Source organism: Drosophila rhopaloa, unplaced genomic scaffold, assembly GCF_018152115.1.
Source record: "Drosophila rhopaloa isolate 14029-0021.01 unplaced genomic scaffold, ASM1815211v1 contig_163, whole genome shotgun sequence".
Lineage (NCBI taxonomy): Eukaryota > Metazoa > Arthropoda > Insecta > Diptera > Drosophilidae > Drosophila > Drosophila rhopaloa.
This window is the reverse complement of record NW_025335043.1, coordinates 14852093-14868382: the sequence shown is the minus strand read 5'-3', so window position 1 is coordinate 14868382 and position 16290 is coordinate 14852093. Positions and strand designations below refer to the sequence as shown.

The following is a 16290-nucleotide window of genomic DNA, read 5'->3' as shown; positions in this document are numbered from 1 at the left end:
TGCGAGGGAGATGGAGATAGAAACTTTGATCACGCATAACTTTTTAACGAATGGTCCGATTCGAAAAATTTCTTCTACATTTCGATAGGTATTGATAAACACAATAAAACTGCATTTTTACTTTTCCGAAATATTTAAATTTTTAAAATCGTATATAAGCGATTGTGGGCGTTAAAGGGGGCGTGGCACCTTTTTGAAACAAACTTGCGCTGCGTAGGAACTCCTAGAATCTGCATGCAAAATGCCAATCTTCTAGCTTTTATAGTTTCCGAGATCTCAGCGTTCATACGGACGGACAGACAGACGGACAGACAGACGGACAGACGGACAGACGGACAGACGGACATGGCTATATCGACTCGGCTAGTGACCCTGATCAAGAATATATATACTTTATAGGGTCGGAAACGCTTCCTTCTAGCTGTTACATACTTTTGCACGAATACAATATACCCTTTTACTCTACGAGTAACGGGTATAATCACGGTAAATTTAATCTTTTATATAAAGAACATAATATTTAACTACATTATTTTATCATAAGCGTGTGGAAATTATATTTTCTATAAAATATTTTTCAGGGACCCAATGCATCCTTACTATTATTTTGACCTAAACTGTTATTCCGGCTATTCCTATTTACAAGACTAGTGGACTAGGCTAACACTCTTCCCAGGACCCACTCTCATCGATTTTCCCCGGACACAGCCTCAGAATCCGGAGGAGACGTGTCCCAGTTTCTTGTTGTCCGGCAGCGTCCAGTCGTAACCAATGGATGTATTATTGTTGGTCGATGAGTTCGTGGTGGATGCGGATCTCTGCATTTCGCGGGCGGGAAAGTAGACCACGGGACCAGGCGATGGAGCCCGATTCCGCTTGATCTTGACCAGGCCCGGTGACCCCGACACCTGAGTCAGTCGTACGTTGTTCAGCGAATTATTGCCAACGCCACCACCGCATCCCCCCCACCCCCGCCGGGTCCGCCGGTGGCCACCAGATACGTGGTGGTGGTGCTCCGCTGGGTTCCGTGCCTCGAGAAGCGGCCGGAGGATCGGTGGTTCAGCGTCCCATCGCCGTTGTTCGATATGGAGCTCTCGTAGTGGATGAGATCCGGCTGGTCACGACTCAGGCGTCGCTTGAAAAAAATGAGTAAAAAAATGCGCTTGAACTTTTCGCCAAAAATGATGTATATCAGGAAGTTAACGCTGCTGTTGATCGTGATCAGTAGATTCGAAATCTTGGTTATCTTGTGATCGATGGTGCTGTAGAAGGCCTCCGATATGTTGAGTACCAGCGGTAGGAAGTTCAGCATAAAGAAAACTATCACCACACACAGCAGCATTGTGGCCAGCCCGATTTCCCTTCTCTCCGATCTCGACAATCGCTGTCGCTCCCTGTTCGCCCTTTTCACCTGTCTATAAATCAGACAATTCAGTATGGCCAAGGTGAGAAAGGGTATTATGTAGTTCACGATCAGGTAGCACCAGTGTATGTAGATGTTGATATACGCCTCCGATCGCCTCAATCTCGAGGGTCTCACGCAGTGGAGTATTACATCTGTGCCCGGTTTGGGATAGGTTATGGTTAGAACCTCCCAAAATCGGGGCATATTGTAGGCCAACGAAAAGCACACACACACTATAAAGTAGATCTTGGCTCGGCCGTAAGTACAGAGGGCCCTCGCTTTCAAGGGATGGCAAACGGCCACATATCTTTCCAGGGTCACCGTGAAGGTCATGTATATACTGGCCGTCTGGGCAATCATGCCTATGGGAAATACCGCCGGCGATATAAACGGATACACATAGTTGTAGTAGCCGAACAGATGCCCTGTATATGGATATATTGAGGGTATTCCGAACAGCAGTATTGAGGTGATAATTAGCACGGTATCGCAGCGAGCCAAGCCAGTGAGTAAGTAGTTGATACTCGATCTCATCTGGGGTCGGGAGAGGATTATCATGGAGATGATGTTGCCCAGGATGCCGAGGATTCCCACGATATTTATCAGTACGCCGCACACCCAGAACTCGATGCGGTTATTTTCCAGCGATGGGTTGTACACATCCTCGCAGATGCGCGTCCAATTGGGATCCGCATCCAGACCCAAGTCCTCGTAGTGGGGATACTGCAGATCCGTTTGCACCTCCGTGTGGTTGAGGATGACGTGCAGGCTGGGATGGTTGGTGTGGTTCTGGGGGAACAGATCATATCGAACCGTTGGTCCCTCGGTGGCCACCACACTGGCCAGGAACTCGTCCTCGCTGATGGCTCTATAGTCCATCGCTCCATAGTCGTAGTCCGTGGGCGGCGGTGGCATTACTCCTGGCGAGGGTAGCTCCAGGCGGAGGAGCAACCGGGCAACGGCTGCTCCACTCATGGCTGCACCACCACTGGCTTCTACTGACCCACTTCCCCGATCCGCAATCCTACTCGAGTCCTGGCCGTAACATTTGCACAGCTGAGGGGAAACTTTCGCACGAACATCAATTCTGCGGCCACAGGTCGGGTACTTATTGTTGGTCCTGGCTCTTTGGTCTCGGGTCAGGGGTCACGAGCACCTGGTGACGATGTCCTTTGTCCCGGCTTTCGGCCGGCGTCGTCGACACTTTAAGCTGCAAAATAGGAAATGAAAAATGGAAGGTCGTTTAGTACAAGCTTGTAGGTTCAGCACTGAACATAGAACTTATGTAAATAATAAAAGACATTTTTAAAATATTTAAAAATTTAAAAATACTGTCATGAAAATATATTGGATGATTTTTATAAATTTTTTATATTTTGATTGGTTGGTTATAAAACTTTAATTTCAGTAGAATAAACAGTAACATTGGGTATTTTATTACATATTTATACAACTCAGATGGAATTCTTTAAATATTGCTTAAGAAAACCATACATTTTTTAGTTTAACTATGGTTACATAACTAACAATCTTTTTGGGAATTTTCTTCGGTGCATTTGAGAAAGGTAACTTAGGTTATATCGATTAACAACAAGAAGGCTTCCCCCTGTCCCCCCAAACAAACTTATTTGCTTGGCAGTTGGTGTGGAAATAAGTAAGATATATGTATGTTTGCCTGGGTTCGCATTATAAATGTCTTTGGTGTCAATTGCTGGCCTCCTCTTCTTGTTGTTTAAAAGGAAGCCTAATTGATGCCTGCTTTTACAGGTAAATTTGTAACAATTAGTTCTATAATTAGAACAAGAATATTGCGTTTCAGAATGATTTGGCCATTTATTATGCTTGGCTACGTCAAAAGTGTAATTTTCTTGAAATTAACTATTCCCAGAAGACAAGGGAAGGGAGTCCTTTTAACTCCCTTAGGAATATATTCTTACGACGTAGAACGATTTTGAGTAAATGCTAAGAAAATTGATTAAATTAAGTACAAATGAATTTGATTTTCAGAATTTTGTTAAAATCTTTTAAGTGTGAAATCATTTTTTATCAAAAAACCATCATTCCATAGATTATTTTAGTATTATAAATAGCGATAAATATCAAAATACTTTGTTAATCAGTACTTGGATACTACAAAAATGCATTATCTTCATTTATATTTTATTATCTGCTTTTTTGATCACATATAAATTATCTGCTCATCAATATAATCAAGTTCTTGCTATCAGCCTGTCAATTTTGATAGTCACCTGTATTTACGTATATAAATAGCATTTACAGCTAAAGCAAACCACAAAATGTAATCTTCATTATAAGGACTACCCAAAACTAACAGCAAATTAGTCGGAAACAGTTTTGTGTCCCGAAAAGGATTGCCACTAATTGCCATTGAAATTGGTTTTTGCTGAATAGAGTGTTTCGATTTCTATTGGCCATTATCCCTTAATGAAGGTCCTGTGTTTGTCACACTCTAATGATTTAATTCACTTTATTTGTTCTCGGCCTTATCGAACTGTCTGGCAACAAGTGTGGGCACTAAATCATTTAGGGGTTTCGGCTGGCACTAAATATGTCGTGGCCACGTGTAAATATCACGATTTCCCACACCGCCGAGCCCATTGAGTGTCACATTTTTGACACATCAATCAAGCTTAAGTGGCCAAACCAAAAACGGTATGTGGTATACACACACCCTACGCCTCGATCTATTTGGACAACAAACAAACACACAGATACAAAAAGAATGGGGCCAAAATGCGACTGATAGCTCATCAAGTGGTCTGCAAATCAGTCAAAGCACACGCCCATATAATATTATATCTGTTAGATGGGTACTGCAAGAAATATATAAATCTTATTAATCGTATATAAACCCTGGAAAATTATACATAAATAATTTTGAAAACCTACTTTAAATTTGGATATTTAAAGGTATTAAAATGTTTAATGTTTTATTTATTATTGAAATAAGTATTTCTAATTATTTGCTTACTAAAAATGATTATCTAGAAAAATTCAGGAGGTTTTGTATAGATAATCCTCTATATTAAAAATTTCCCTCAGTGAGCTTAAACAGGAGCTATGTGTGACTTATTCCCTTGATTGCATAAAGAAATCAATATATATTCCCATGCTGAATGCGATTGTGAATCAATGCTGACGTAATTTATGGCCAGGTTAGTTAAACAATAAGTGCGGCAAGTGCTTTTGTTGATATGATACATGTAATTGTGGCAATGGGTGTTTGCGATGTTTGCGGTTTTGCTCCGTTAACCACAGAGTGCAGAAGACCAGAACAAATGGAGGGCAAAGGACAGGTCACACGCTGCGTATGCGTGATATTTGGTGAATTTGCATTTGTTATCTGGCATGCAGCAGCAACATTTTGATTAAGTGGCCGTGTCTGCTGCAGTTGTTCGCATGTTAAGTGGTCAGCGATTTGCGGTCATTGGACTGCAGGTGTCGTTAAGGACTGAAAGCCCGTTCTACCCCGAAAGTTTCATTGTTTCGACCCTGGGGTCCTAATGCGATTATCACAATTAGAGGCGAGAATTGAAGAGCTTTCTGGGCGAGAGAGGGGAGTATTTTTCGTAGCAACTGTGCTGGCAATTATAAGCGCAATTATATTTAATGCCTGTGACCCTTTTGCCACTCTTGACGGCCTGCACGTGTCCGGTCTTCGTTGCTCCGCCTCCGTGTGGCTCACACATTTACTTTTTACGGCGCTGACATTGGTAAATCGCCCACACGACCAGTCCCGAAATTGCTTTTTGCCAGCCGGGCCAAAGCAAAACAAAAAAACACTCTATCCTAGCCAGCAATTTTTCCTCACAGCTGGGTTTATTGCGGCAGTTCTGGTATTTGGAATTCCCCACCACTTTTTTTTGTCACCCGGAACAAAAAAAAAACGGAAAACAGAGGCTTTTCGGTTTCACTGCCGTTTGGTCTTTGTTACTTTGGCAGTCGCTTTTTTCGGCTTTTGTTGTTTTTACATGTTCTTCGGAAAAACAGTAAACATCAAAGACTCTTTCGAGGATGATGAGTGCATTTCGTATGTCCTTTCCATATTTTGGACTGCCCTAATACGCAAACAAATATCAACTAAAATGGTTTGCTTTATGATTTTACCAGGGGGCATTTTAATTTATTTTTTATTAAGTTCAAAGACAATTTCAATTTAATTTTAATTAATCGATTATTGGTAAAATATACTTTAAAAATGTTAAAGTCATTAAAGCATTTCCCTTAAAATTTAATGACTTTGATATAAAGAAACAAGACAATAACGTGTCTGGAAATATAAATGAAGTATAAAAGATAAACTTTCATAAATTTATTTATTTATTAAAAGTTATTTAAACTAAAAATCAAAAGGAGTACAAATTCTAAAGTCAGTGAGTGCAATTCCAAAAAACCATTAACAATCCCCAGTTTGGGGAAACCGCTTTTTACAGATCTCTGAACGGCTGAATGAACCATAAATACAGCTCAGATTACGAGGCTTAACCACTAAAAGCTGACTGAAATCTACATGCAAGCCATTCAAAAAAACTTTAAGCTTTTAAACCCTTAAAAAAAAAACCGAGGGCAAGAGTTGTGTGAACTTTGACTGAGCCATACAAGTTTTTTCAGTATGGGTATAAATGGTTTTCCCTGTTATATTTTTTTTTAAATACTTTATGAATAAAGTGCACCTTGCTGGGCTAATTGCACTTTCAAGTGCGGCAGCAATTAAATCCAATTGGTATAATTAAATGGAATGTTATTTACAGCCGAGTGTTATAACCAAATCAATGGCAGGATAATTAGAAAAGACACGTCGCATCCTTTCACTTTTCATGTCGCCCGACAAATAGTTTCAATTAATGTTTCATTCTGTGAACGGCATCAAGCTTAATTATTCAGAAAGCAATTTGCATGTGGAATGTTTCTTGGCCATCACTTTTCCTTTTTGTTTTTCCATTTTCTCTAGTTTTGCTTTGTTGGATTTTCATAAGTGCAGTTGGCTTGGTGTGGAAAATCCTTGTTTAGTTTGGCGCCGAATTGTCTGGATTGTGTCATTTTCATTTGGCTGGGATTTCTGGCATGTGCCGTGCAGATTTGTTTTCCTTGCTTAAATTGAAATAAACCGAAAGTATTCGATTTTATTCAAACGAACGTAAACATGTTATTGATAGCTTGGCAGGTGCTAACCATTAATTATGGGCACAGTGAATTAGAGGCATAAATATCATGGGCAAGCATTAATTTGAAAAAAAGCATATCGATACCAAATTGTATTCTTGATTGATTAATTCATTTCTTTTGTTTATAAATACAACTTCGGTTTTCCCGTTAATAATGAATTAAAGTTGTTAATCTATAAAAATCAAATCTACTTAACGATAAAATATTAAAGTCACAAATATTTAATTGATAAATTCATTATATATATATATATAATATATATATTCATTAGCAATAATTTAAATTTATTTTTACAATGTACACAAATTTATATAATAAAACAAAAAGAAAATGGAAATCTCACAAAACCACTAAAAATCGACACCTCTGCTTCGGCTATATTTCACTCTACATTCTGACATGCTTACTAAATTTATTTAATTAAGCAGTCTAAGTATATTAACTTATGTTTGCCTTCCACTTTTCATTGTTGTTCCATGTGCTCGCGGAATTCGCTTTGCATATAGACATATAGCTTTGGATTTAGTGTTTTCTGAACGCAAAATTTATAGAATTGAGAGTGCTCAGCCGCATGTTGAGCATATAAAGCCAAATAAAAAATAAAGCATATAAAAGTCAAAGATTCTGGTTGGCGGCACAAAATGAAAACACAGAATTATAATTATTATATTCGTAGAGCAAGAGAGAAAAGTGAGCTCTTTGCGATTTATTTTTAGTTGACAGTTTCAAGGCTTTTGCTCTCGACAATCTGGCAGTCGGAACCAAAAGGAAAACGCTGGGAAATAAAGAAAAGCGACTTGGCCCAAACCAGGGATGGCTATGAATGTCCAGCCCGGTTTTTGTTTGGTTGGCCCCAGTCATTTGCATACTTCTGTTGCAATTTCGGTTTTAATGAGCATCCTGCCGAGGTCCTGGGATTCCCAGAAGGCATTCGGCATCCAGGACCTTTAATTGTCGGAATTCACACAATTTGATTGCTCAATGGCCAGGTGCTGAATGCTCTCCGTAGAGCAAATGATTTATGCTTAAACGCGTTCGTCTCTGTTACTCTTTTTACACAGAGAAAAAAGTTTTTTTTTATCTTGATTGATTCAGAATGACAGCAATTTAAATATGTTTAATAATCCTATATTTATTTATTCTATAAAGGCATATGGCTTTCATCATTAATGTATTGGGAAAGTGGGCTGTATATATTTCTAATTGCTTTGTTTATTATAATAGGTGTTGGCCAATAAGCAATTGTTAATGTTGTTTATTCAAGTGGCATTATTTTTTTCACAGTGCTATAAAGCATTAACAATTGGTTAAGCCAGGGATATTCCATTTTTTTCAGTGATGTCTCTTATTTTTCTATTTAATGGCCCACGCGGTTGTTTCCCTGAATTACTGCGTTTAGGGTAAATAATCGCTGCATTGTTGCTTGCAAAGTACCACGCGTCGTATACTTAATCATTGAGACATTAAGTAGCAGCGAAGGGGAAAAGGCTCAAGATCTATTTGCTGGCAGTATTTAACCCAAGGCCAAGAAAAATCTACTGCTGCTATCCATTTTTCCGCTGAGTCTGAGTTTTTTACCTTCAACTGCACGCTTCTCTCTGTTTTATTTTTTCAGCTCGTATGCAAATGAATTTGCAGCATTTAGTTAATTAATATGCATTTTGTGGATAAGAGAAATGCATGTGAATAAATTTGAACGGCACTACCTGGGAAATATGCTGAACAAAAAGATGTGGCATAGAAATTTACTTTACAAGTACTTTTGTATTTATTTAAGCCCAAGGAATGCTGCCGAAAACTTTGTAATTCATGTTCTTGGTGTACTTCTTACTTTAATCTTTCTACCATCTCTTATTAGGTTTCTGCTTTTAATTAAATTTTAAATCCTTAGAACTTATTGCTTCAACTGCTGAAAGTCAAAGTTTGTCAACAACAGAATAAAATAAAAGTAACATTTTACGCTCCAAGCTAGGTTATGTAATTTAATAATTGATTAAATAATATTTATTTGCACATATTTTGATTAAAGTGTTAGGAAAGTGCAGGCAAAATAAAGAAATAGGTGAACAAAAAATGTCTTTGACAAAGTTTAGCTTTCGGAGAAAACTTATATTACTTTGGACAATTTAGCCCTTTGATATTTATGTTGTGTTGAGGCTTATTACATTTTTGTTTAATTCCTATTGTACATGGTAAAATATAAGCAGAAAGGGGGAAATTCAGTTTTCATACTTCATTTGTTGGTTTTTTATATTTCTTTACAACAAATATAATGCACTTTAACCAATATTCCTTTAAATTTTTATTGAATTAAATGTAAAAGAAATTTAAAAAAAATTCCTAAATTTATTATTAAATTAAAAGTGGGAGTGAACTTTAAATAAAAAAGGTTATTGCTTAAATAATATTCCCTTACAGGGAGAAGCTTCCACATTGTTATCAAATTGTATAGAATTCGATAAGTGGGTGTGTAATATTTTGTACAGTTTGTTATACCATTACAATAAAGCACTCTTCGCATGATGTTTTTCTTTTGAATTCGTATTTTATAATAAAAGCGAGAAACTGAGGAAGACGCTTTCAATGGAAAGTTTTATGGAAATCGAGTATGTTCGACCGATTGCATCTCGTGGATGACCCGTCAGCGGCAGAGAGTCCTTCTGGCTCGCCTTCCCCAGACAATAATAAAGAATGCCTTTGTGGAATATTTTCAGTCGACAAGCCACATGAGAGGTTCCCAGCGCAATAAATTAATCTTTTTAATATTCAACATGCTGCGGCTTATCGACATGGAAATCATGAGGATTTTCCACACCCAAGGATGCTAATAAAAAAATCCACTTGACATTTGCTTTCTTAAGGAAAACGCATGTTTTACGACACACGTTTTCTGTGTTGTTTTTTTAATAGGCTTATTAAGCCTTATTTGCTTACCTTGGGAATTTAATTTACAACTCGTGTGTCTGCAAGATATTCGCATATTCCCATTTGCATATCTCTGCGGCGACAATGTCAACAATCAATGCCAAGGGATTGTCGGCGTGATGGGGTTAATTAAGTTGGAATGGAATGATCTACAATTCGATTTTTGGGGGCTGAGAGTTCTTTGGCTTCCTCAGTTTTCGGCGAAGATAATTAGCCAATGTGATTTCACGTTACGCCTCCGAAAAATTCTTCGGAGAGCTTTTTATCGATGCTGCTCACTCACACACGCCAGAATATATTTAATATATTTATTTTTAAATTAATGCGCTGCTGGCAGGCGATTTCACTTGATTATATACTAAGTGGTGATTATTGAAACACTTTCTCCGTTTCGCTTTGAATAAACAAAACTTGGTTTTTATTTATTTAGTGGCAAGTGCCAGGTGAATATCGGTGCACTCTCACTCTCGTTTCGGGCACTCGCTCTCCCGTGCGTATGAGTGATATTTTTAAATATTTCGAATTTCGTTTGCCGAACGCTTTTCCTGACGCGAACGCGTTGAAAGCTGTCTGCCAACTGTGCCGCCGAATTTTCCGCTTAGTTTTTCCGGCTGGCGCCTAGCTGCAATGTTGCATGTTGCTGCCCCGCAGCAATATATGTTGCCGGGTGACAATGGGCATGCGCCGCTGAAATGTTGCTGGTTTTTTGGGGGATATTCATTCATAAAGCAAACTGGCGCCTTCATTACTGCAATGCAAGTTGCATGTTGCCGCAACACTGCAATAACCATTGCACCCAGTGAAAGTGCCCGTCTGTCTATTTATAAGGCAGCCAAATGTCGTAAGGCGAACAATCAAGTTTTATACCCTCCATAATGACCACAACGACCCAGTTTGTGTTTGTGCAATTGAGGAACGCCTAGACAACACCCGTATATCATTCGTTTACCCTCCGGAAGTGCACTACGAAACTCTGATGGGTGAGATAAAATGTACATTCTGCGTGGGTGAAGTCGCTCGAGGAAATTAATTTAATGTTTATTATTTGGGCAGCAGAAGACCGAGCATTGTTTTCAACGGAAATGGGCGAAGGATAAGCCAAGTGGTTTTGGAAAGTGCCATGTCCAAATTTAGCCAGTGGTTGCCAACGTTATTTTGGCAGCGGTCACAAGTCAATGGCGGAATTTAATTGCATTTTTTAAACCATTTTTTAAAGTTTCGTTGCATTTAAAATCAATTCTTAATTATTAATTATACATATAAATTAAATATATTTTAAATTTTATTGCCAAAAATTGTATTTATCAACTATAAATTGTGAAATCTCTACTTAATTTCCGTTCAAATTATTTCTTGGTGTATAAGCGAGTAAATGCCATTTGAAAACATTTTGAACTCTAACATTTTCTTGAATAATATTTTGAACTTTGCTATTTTATGATTGATAAGATCAATTGGCACAAATGCATTTATCAAACTTGACGATAAATTATGCCCCACGCTTATTGTATTTATTATCTGTTGCTAAAGCTGTTAAAGTCTTCCCACTTTTATGAATACTGAGTTGATGATTTTCAGTTATTTCCTTCTGTTATATTTTTTGAATATTTCTTGTACATTAATTTTTTGGCTTTTCGTTGAAGCCCTCAAACTTGATCCGTTGTTGGCATGTGCCTGAGTTTTTAGGCTTTTTCGTCGGTTGAAAAGCCATAGAAAAGGCGGCGAAACTTGGAAAGCTCAGTTCAGAGACAACGCGGCGGATTATGGCCCGCTGATTTATTTTTCCTTTGGGTGTTTCCTTCCCTTCCTGCACCTGTCAGTGCGATGGCTTTCCTTTGGCCCGACAGTCGAAATACATTTTTAATATTTTCATTTCCCAATAAGACGGCTGCCTTGCCGGCTGACAGATGATGTTTCCTTTCGCCCCAAAGACAACAATTTAGTAAGAAAAACTGGCTTCTCGTGGGTGGCCATGCCAATCAATGGCATGACGCGCCAAAGAGTTTTCGTTTATTTGCCTCGCTCTTGACACTTTTACCGCCCGGCGATATAAAAGTTTTTTAATAGAATAACCGTTGACCAGTAGAACGAAACCTTTTGGGTTCTTTCAGATTAATCACCCCTACATTTCCACTTGGCTTAACCTTTATGACCCGACCCACTGCGAATCCACTTGACTCGCACAATTACACACAAATCCAAAGAGACCGCCCACCGCCAACCAATTTATTGGCAGCTGACCATTGGCTTACAGAAAAAGTTAAATCTCACATGGATTCAGTGGCAGATTTACGGACGTAACACACACTCAAAGGCGGGTCTTTAAAAGTATTTACATATGTAAGTGTGCGAATAATCGTTTTATTGAGTTTTCAATTAAACGAAAATATAACGAAACCGAAACTAAAGTTGTTTATTTCGGGCTTTTGGCTATAAAAATTGTTTTATAAGGGTTTTTCTTGGTTTTTAACTTGGCAAAACTACAACGAACAGACAAAATAATTGTGAGCTCAAGCTATCGATTAAAGGTTGATTTGGAAAAATTAATTTTTCAACCGATTTTCGCCATTGTTGCGGCTTATAACTTTTCTCGAAATCTGAAAGGACAGGAAATGGTTACTATAACCTTTTTTCTAAAGGACTTTTTCATAAAAGACTTACCTTTCCATGATCAGATCAATAGTGCTGCGCTTTAGAATGAGCAGAATAAAAACGATAACACCAAAACCATCATGAAGGTATTCGAAAATCAAAACAAACAGCTGCCAAATCTGGTTGGCATCAATAAAATACTGACTAACATCCAGGATCCATGACACGCCCATCATGGCAGAGATTCTCAGAAACTGTAAATAGCTAAAATTAAAGTATGGAACAAGTATAAATTAAAAAATAATTTAAAACAAATAAGATTTGAAAGCAAATATGGCTTACGACTGACTGTCGAAATTAAAGCAAGTAGTCGTTGTCTTCTTATCTTGAGCAAATCTCCTTATTTCTTTCTTTACTTTCCAAATGTGAATTGCTGTGAGGATAAACTTGATCACATTAAAGGTGCCTAGAATTAGCAAAGGGGCATGGTAGTATATCCAGGCAGAGTATTTATCAACTATGAACGAAAGTAGTTGGTAATACAGGATGACAAGCTTAATTTACCTCCACTAAAAACCCACATTTAATGAAGCATGTAGTATAACCAATTTGGGGTATCCAATTCCATGCCTTGGGATCCTTCTCCCAAATTTTGTCAATCAAAAATATGATTCCGGTCGATATAGAAGCTGTGACCCATACAAAAGAGATGTATTTCAGAAACCGATATCGAGGTTCACTGCGTCTGACCGACTTGAACAATTTGCACATATGATAACTGATGACAGAAAGCCAGAGATTATAGGCCATTCTGAAGAAGTACGAACTGTAACCTGCGTTCGAGCAATAAATTATTAAAGAATTATTAAAGAACATAAAGATTTAATAGCCTGAATCGTAGTCCGAATTGATTTTCAACAACTTACCTGCTGCAGAGCAAATGTCGCTTGATAAATTTAAATAATCCAGTATGAAAATGAGGTACACCATACAAATGCTGAAAAGGCTGCAGATAATGCATTTGCCAAGGATATTCCGCAGTTTCTTTATGAAAATATACACCACGATGGTGAGGATATAGCATATCATTGAAATCACCATTACTGGAAAATCAGACATGGTAAGGCAAATTAAAAGAAAGTAGTAATTTACCTTACGCTCAAAAGCCGCTGGGATCATTTTTCCAGTGTAGGTATGGCGAACAATCCATATGGATTTTGGAAAGTCTAAGTAGGACTGATATGGATAGAGGCAGTAATCACCTTCGTACAAATCAAATTCCAAGGAGTAAAGGAGAAATGTTCCGTCCTGAAGAGCTCGGATTAGAAAGGGAAACAGATGGCTGCCCAAAAGACTAACCTCTAGCAATCTGTACTCATTTTCCCGAAGGTTGAATAGCTCATCGCAAAACTGAAGCGGTTCCCTCATCACGATCATATCGGCAATGTTGTATTGCACTTCCCCTTCTGAAACGGATTCGAGGGTTACGTTTAGATGAGGATTGGAATGAGCCAGCAAATCCTCCAAGTCATCATTGCAGTCTCCATTGGCCAACATATTCTTAAGGGGACAGCAAAACCGCACAGAAAATGGAAAGTCCGCCCTTGATTGTTCGATGATTATTATAAATAAAATGCTTCCAAAAAATGTCCAATGGAGCTGCATTATAAAGCGGTGAATCTGCTAAGTGGAAAATTAAATTCAACTAACTTTTGTTGGAGCAGGCTCACATATTTATAGGTTTTTTTTCGAAACGCAATTGCATTCAATTTTAAGAGCAGAGGAACTGAGACGATATCGTATTCCCTAAAGAACAATACATCCACAATCGCTTTCGCCCCTTTTATGCTTAATAAAAATAAGGAACAAAAATAAATTATTGAACCCCTTTTGAGGCCAAAGGCCATTTTGATAAAATTCCCTTTCCCCACATAAATTTTTTAAAAACTTTGCGAATATAAAATAATGCAGGTCGCTGCAGTGAACTACAAGGGAAATTTGAAATAAAGAAAATTTAATCTTTTAAAGTTTAATTAAACTCGAGGTCACTTTGGTTATATTTAATTTAGGACTAGCTAATTTTACACCAAATAAAGTTTGACTTACTTCGCTATCGTGCTATAATCTTTCGGATGCACATCATTACATCAGTATGGTTTCAAAAATTGTGAATAAAGAGGGAAATTTATTTTTATTTCCACCTGATTAAATAACTAATACACCTAAATACAGACAAATAGTGTTTTTGTCTGTTATATAGGAGATTCCACTTCTTGGAAAAAATTCAATAAGATAATTTTAATGAAGAAAGTACATTTTTCTGTGTATAAATTCAGCTTCCGGCCTTTTCGCTTCTCCTTCCGTTTGTCGTTGTCTTAAAATAAGAACGGGAAAAATGTATATTCACATATTTTCGCTTTCGTCATCGATTTGCGGAACTGCATTGCAAGTTGCAGATGTTGAGTGTCTGGCTTTTTGCTTATATTTATTGTTATTTTGTTCAGGGCAAGAAAATCGAAGCTCTTGGAAATGTCGACACTGTTCGACAGCTTGTGACATATTCAAATTAGTTTATAACCGATTTTTCCAATTGCGATGTGCTTTTGTGGACTGGGGAACGGATGCCAAAACCATGTGCCACCCAAGATGAATATGAATAACTCTACGCTTCTGCAATTTGCTTTTGCGACAGATAGCAATTGATCTGAAATTGACTTTCAGCCATAAACTAAAATAAATTAACACGGAGATTGCACGAAAAATAAAAAATAACTTGTGAACTGAATTTTTCTGGTTCGTTTGCTTTATTTCTGCCATGAATATAAACTTAAATTAACTACTACCAAACATGTATTATTCAGTCTAGTAAAGTTATCTAATAATTTATTTAAAAGCATTAATAGATTTGCATGAAGTTGGTTTATATTTACAAGCTTGAACTAAAGTATTCCTAAAATAAATCGCATGAATAAATTAAACACTAAGTTTAAATTATTCATAATACAAGTAGGTGGACATACACCGTGTTTAACTTAATTTATAATATATTGTATAAATTTAAATTTCACACAAAGTTTATTATTATGTAGTGTACATAATGGCTATCATTTACATAATTGAGTGTCTCGTTTAGGTTAGCGTAAATTGACCCAGATTATTTTGATTATATAAATGGAAAGTCTTGGCCAAGAGACAATCTTTGTTGTAAGTTGAGTAAGAAAGGTTATTTGACAAAACAAAACTTAGCTTAAGACTTAAGTCCTCCCCAAAGCACTTGCAATTTCTGATGCTCGACATTTACATAAATTGAAGAGTAGTTCCTGCTAAGCGGTTTACCTTTGACCTCCAGGGAAATGGGAGTTGATTGAACACCTATTTCAACTTGGGTTATCAATTGACTGTTTTTTTTAAGTATCCTGCCGCAGGAGCAGAGCCTTGCCAAGTGCTCCATCATAGTCGGCACTCACTAGAAAGTGACTCAGCCAATCCGCAGTGACCTTTCTGCATGGCTGCTTCTGCTCTGGCAGCTCCAACTGAGAGCTCAATATAATAAATTCAAACAGATATCAAATACAATAAAAACTTGGCACATCAACGGAACTTGTCTCCGTAAAATAATGACTGAAAAATGGAAAAAACATCTGGTTGGACGGTCGTCCATAATTAAATGAAAATGTCTGCAAGCAAATATATATTTATATATATTATATGGAGTGCAATAAAGTGCCGACAGTCATAAACAATAACACAGCAAATAAATAACGCATTTGCTATTATAAATCCTCCATGCGAGTCCATGTCCTTTGTGCTGCTGCAAATGGCGGCCATTTGCATAAATGAGGGACTAAGGAGCAGCTACGTCATTGTTTGCAGTCAGTCTGAAAAGTTTTTGCCGCCTTCACAAAGGGGGCAAATTCAGATGGCTCCCATTTTAGTTTTATCTCGACGCCGCCATCGCCTCAGTTCCAGACATTAGCGCTAATATGCATAAGCATGTCTGTAGGTATGTATAATTTTTATGTTTATTACATTCCCCAGGCGATTTTGAGTATAATAATAGCGCCGTCAAGAACTGGGTCTTCAGGTTACCCTGTTGGCCTTTAGTTATTTTATTTATAATTTTGTAGAAGCTAATACACAGAACTTATTTACTTATTAACTTGTGTATTTGCTAGACTTTA

The 16290-nt window shown here is 37.6% G+C and overlaps 2 protein-coding genes across 2 annotated transcripts; both read right to left on the bottom strand.

The window, feature by feature from the left end:
* Window positions 1–472: 472 nt before the first annotated feature.
* LOC108053196 (FMRFamide receptor) lies at window positions 473–10080 on the bottom strand. The gene is given in 3 exon segments (XM_044457788.1): window positions 473–968; window positions 971–2615; window positions 9527–10080. Coding segments are annotated over 2 exon segments (1668 nt in total). The 5' UTR covers window positions 2381–2615; window positions 9527–10080; the 3' UTR covers window positions 473–710.
* A 2015-nt stretch (window positions 10081–12095) lies between these two features.
* Window positions 12096–13666, bottom strand: LOC108041928 (probable G-protein coupled receptor Mth-like 7). The gene is made up of 6 exons (XM_017119991.1): window positions 13267–13666; window positions 13036–13212; window positions 12691–12942; window positions 12452–12575; window positions 12179–12373; window positions 12096–12114 (listed from the first exon to the last, which is right to left on the bottom strand). The coding sequence occupies exons 1-6, from the start codon at window positions 13664–13666 to the stop codon at window positions 12096–12098; spliced, it is 1167 nt and encodes a 388-aa protein (XP_016975480.1).
* Between the last annotated feature and the right edge of the window lie 2624 nt (window positions 13667–16290).